Source organism: Emiliania huxleyi, assembly GCF_000372725.1.
Source record: "Emiliania huxleyi CCMP1516 chromosome Unknown EMIHUscaffold_188, whole genome shotgun sequence".
NCBI classification, from domain to species: domain Eukaryota; phylum Haptophyta; order Isochrysidales; family Noelaerhabdaceae; genus Emiliania; species Emiliania huxleyi.
In genome coordinates, this window is record NW_005200712.1 from 5,491 (window position 1) to 7,422 (window position 1,932).

General features: G+C 69.3%; 1 protein-coding gene across 1 annotated transcript in view; it reads left to right on the forward strand.

Moving 5' to 3' along the window:
• EMIHUDRAFT_233073 (hypothetical protein) overlaps window positions 1-1,868 on the forward strand; it is a gene marked incomplete at both ends in the record, with an annotated part of 3,095 nt that extends 1,227 nt beyond the window's left edge. Inside the window, 2 exons of the mRNA XM_005782628.1 lie at window positions 361-1,425; window positions 1,585-1,868. Of these exons, the coding sequence (XP_005782685.1) occupies window positions 361-1,425; window positions 1,585-1,868 (1,349 nt within the window). The remainder of the gene's footprint in view (window positions 1-360; window positions 1,426-1,584) is intronic.
• Window positions 1,869-1,932: the final 64 nt, after the last annotated feature.

Below are 1,932 nucleotides of genomic sequence, written 5' to 3' on the forward strand. Positions count from 1 at the left end.
GGGAATCCCCCAAAATTCCCCCCCGGGGGGGGGTTCGGGGACAAAAAAAAATTCCCCCGAAAATTTATTTGCCCGGGGGACCCCCCCCCCTAAAACCACTTTTTTTTGACCGGAACCCCCCGGGGAAAAGTGCCCTCCCCGGGGGGGGGGGGCCCCCCTGGGAAAAGGCCCCCCTTCCAAAAATTTAAAGAGGGCCCAAAGTTTAAAGTTCCCCCCCCCCCCCCCCCAAATGCCGCCGCCGGGGGCCGGGGGCCGGGGGCTTCCCCCCCCCCCCCCCCCCACCCACCACCCACTTCTCACCCATCCGCCTCCCCCTTCTCCTCGCGAGGTGCGGATCGCGCCGGTGGGCGGCGATGGGAGCCTCTCGCTCCGCCTCGAAGGTCGGTCCGGCGACGGCTACGCCGACGGCATCCTGACGGAGGTGATCAACGGCACCGCCGCCCACGCCGGCTGGGCAGCCCTCGACGACTCTGTGCCGTACTTCGTCTGCACCGTGACAGTCACGTGGTGGCAGGCGCCATCGCCTCGGCCGCGGGTCGGCAGCCGCGTCGTCCTCGGCGAGGCGGCCTGCCCGCAAGGGCCGTGCAACAACAATTGCCCGCGCTTCACCGTGACCAACCCGCCCGTCGCCTTTGTCCACTTCCCACCCGCCGGCGCAGTCGTGGCGAACCTCACCTCGCTCGCGCCAAACTACGACCTGAGCGGCCTCGTCGAGCTGTCCGGCGGCAACGACGGCAGCGCCACCGACCTCGCGGCGTGCACCGGCGAGTGCGACTCCGACGCCCAGTGCGCCGCCGGGCTGAGGTGCTTCCAGCGCTCGAATGGCGAGACGATTCCCGGCTGCTTCGGCCCCGGAGGGGGCAGGAACTGGGACTACTGCTACGACCCGTGCATCCCCCAAGAGCACGCCTCGTCGGTGCTGACCGCGATCAACAGCAGCGACGGCGCGGCGAGCTCGAGCATCCGAGACATCAGCATCACAGGCCCGTGCGGCGGCGCCTTGCGCGGCGCCTCGATCTCCGACAAGGAGCGGGGCGGCTGCTGGCGGCACGTCCACCCGGAGACAGGAAACGTCTACGACTTTTCGTATTGGGTCTCCGCCCACGAGGGCATCGCGCGAGCGGAGCAGCGCTACAACCCGGTCGCCGCGCCGGCGCGCGAGGGCAAAGCCTACATGACCTTTCCCGACAACATCTGCACCTACTCCCGCACCGACATGCGCTGCTGGAGCGACTACAAGCGCTACTTTCAGTTCGTCGGCCTGCTCGACGAGACGCTCGCCTTTAGCGCGTTGCCTCTGCCTCTGCAGACGGCAGGAGTGGCACCTGCGGGCGCGGTCGGCACGCGGCGCGCCGAAGGCTTCGAGGCGTGCGGCTCCCCGGGTGAGACGGCCAACGACCCGCGCCTGCCGAACAGTTTCGGCGGGTTTCGCCAGTTTCGCGGGGAAAACACCCGCACCAGCTTGGCCAATAAGCCTGGGCGTTGCAGCCCAGCCCCCCCCCAACCCCCCTTGGCCCGTTTTGTGCCAGGCGTGCGCATGCAGCTACGTGGGGAGGACACCCTTTTCCTCCACCGCCCCATCAGGGACCGGGAGAACTCGCGCGCGATGGGGCCCAACAATGTCGCCGTGTACGCGCACGACCAGTTCCGGCAGCGCGCCGCCTGGGCGCTTTCCCAGGTCCTCGTGGTCGGCGCGGACAATGACGATGACCCGGAGCGCTGGCTGGCCTACTACGACATTTTCGTGCGGCACCCCTTTGGCAGCTTCCGCGACGTGCTCCGGGAGGTTTCCTACTCCCCAATCATGGGGGACTGGCTCCCCTACGAGGGGGTGCGCTCGCGCGCGCTCTCGGGCAAGTTCCCCGAGGGTGGGCACTCCCCCCCCCCCCCCCCGTCCCCCGCGCCTCGACTCTGTGCTCCCCGCCCGACGCC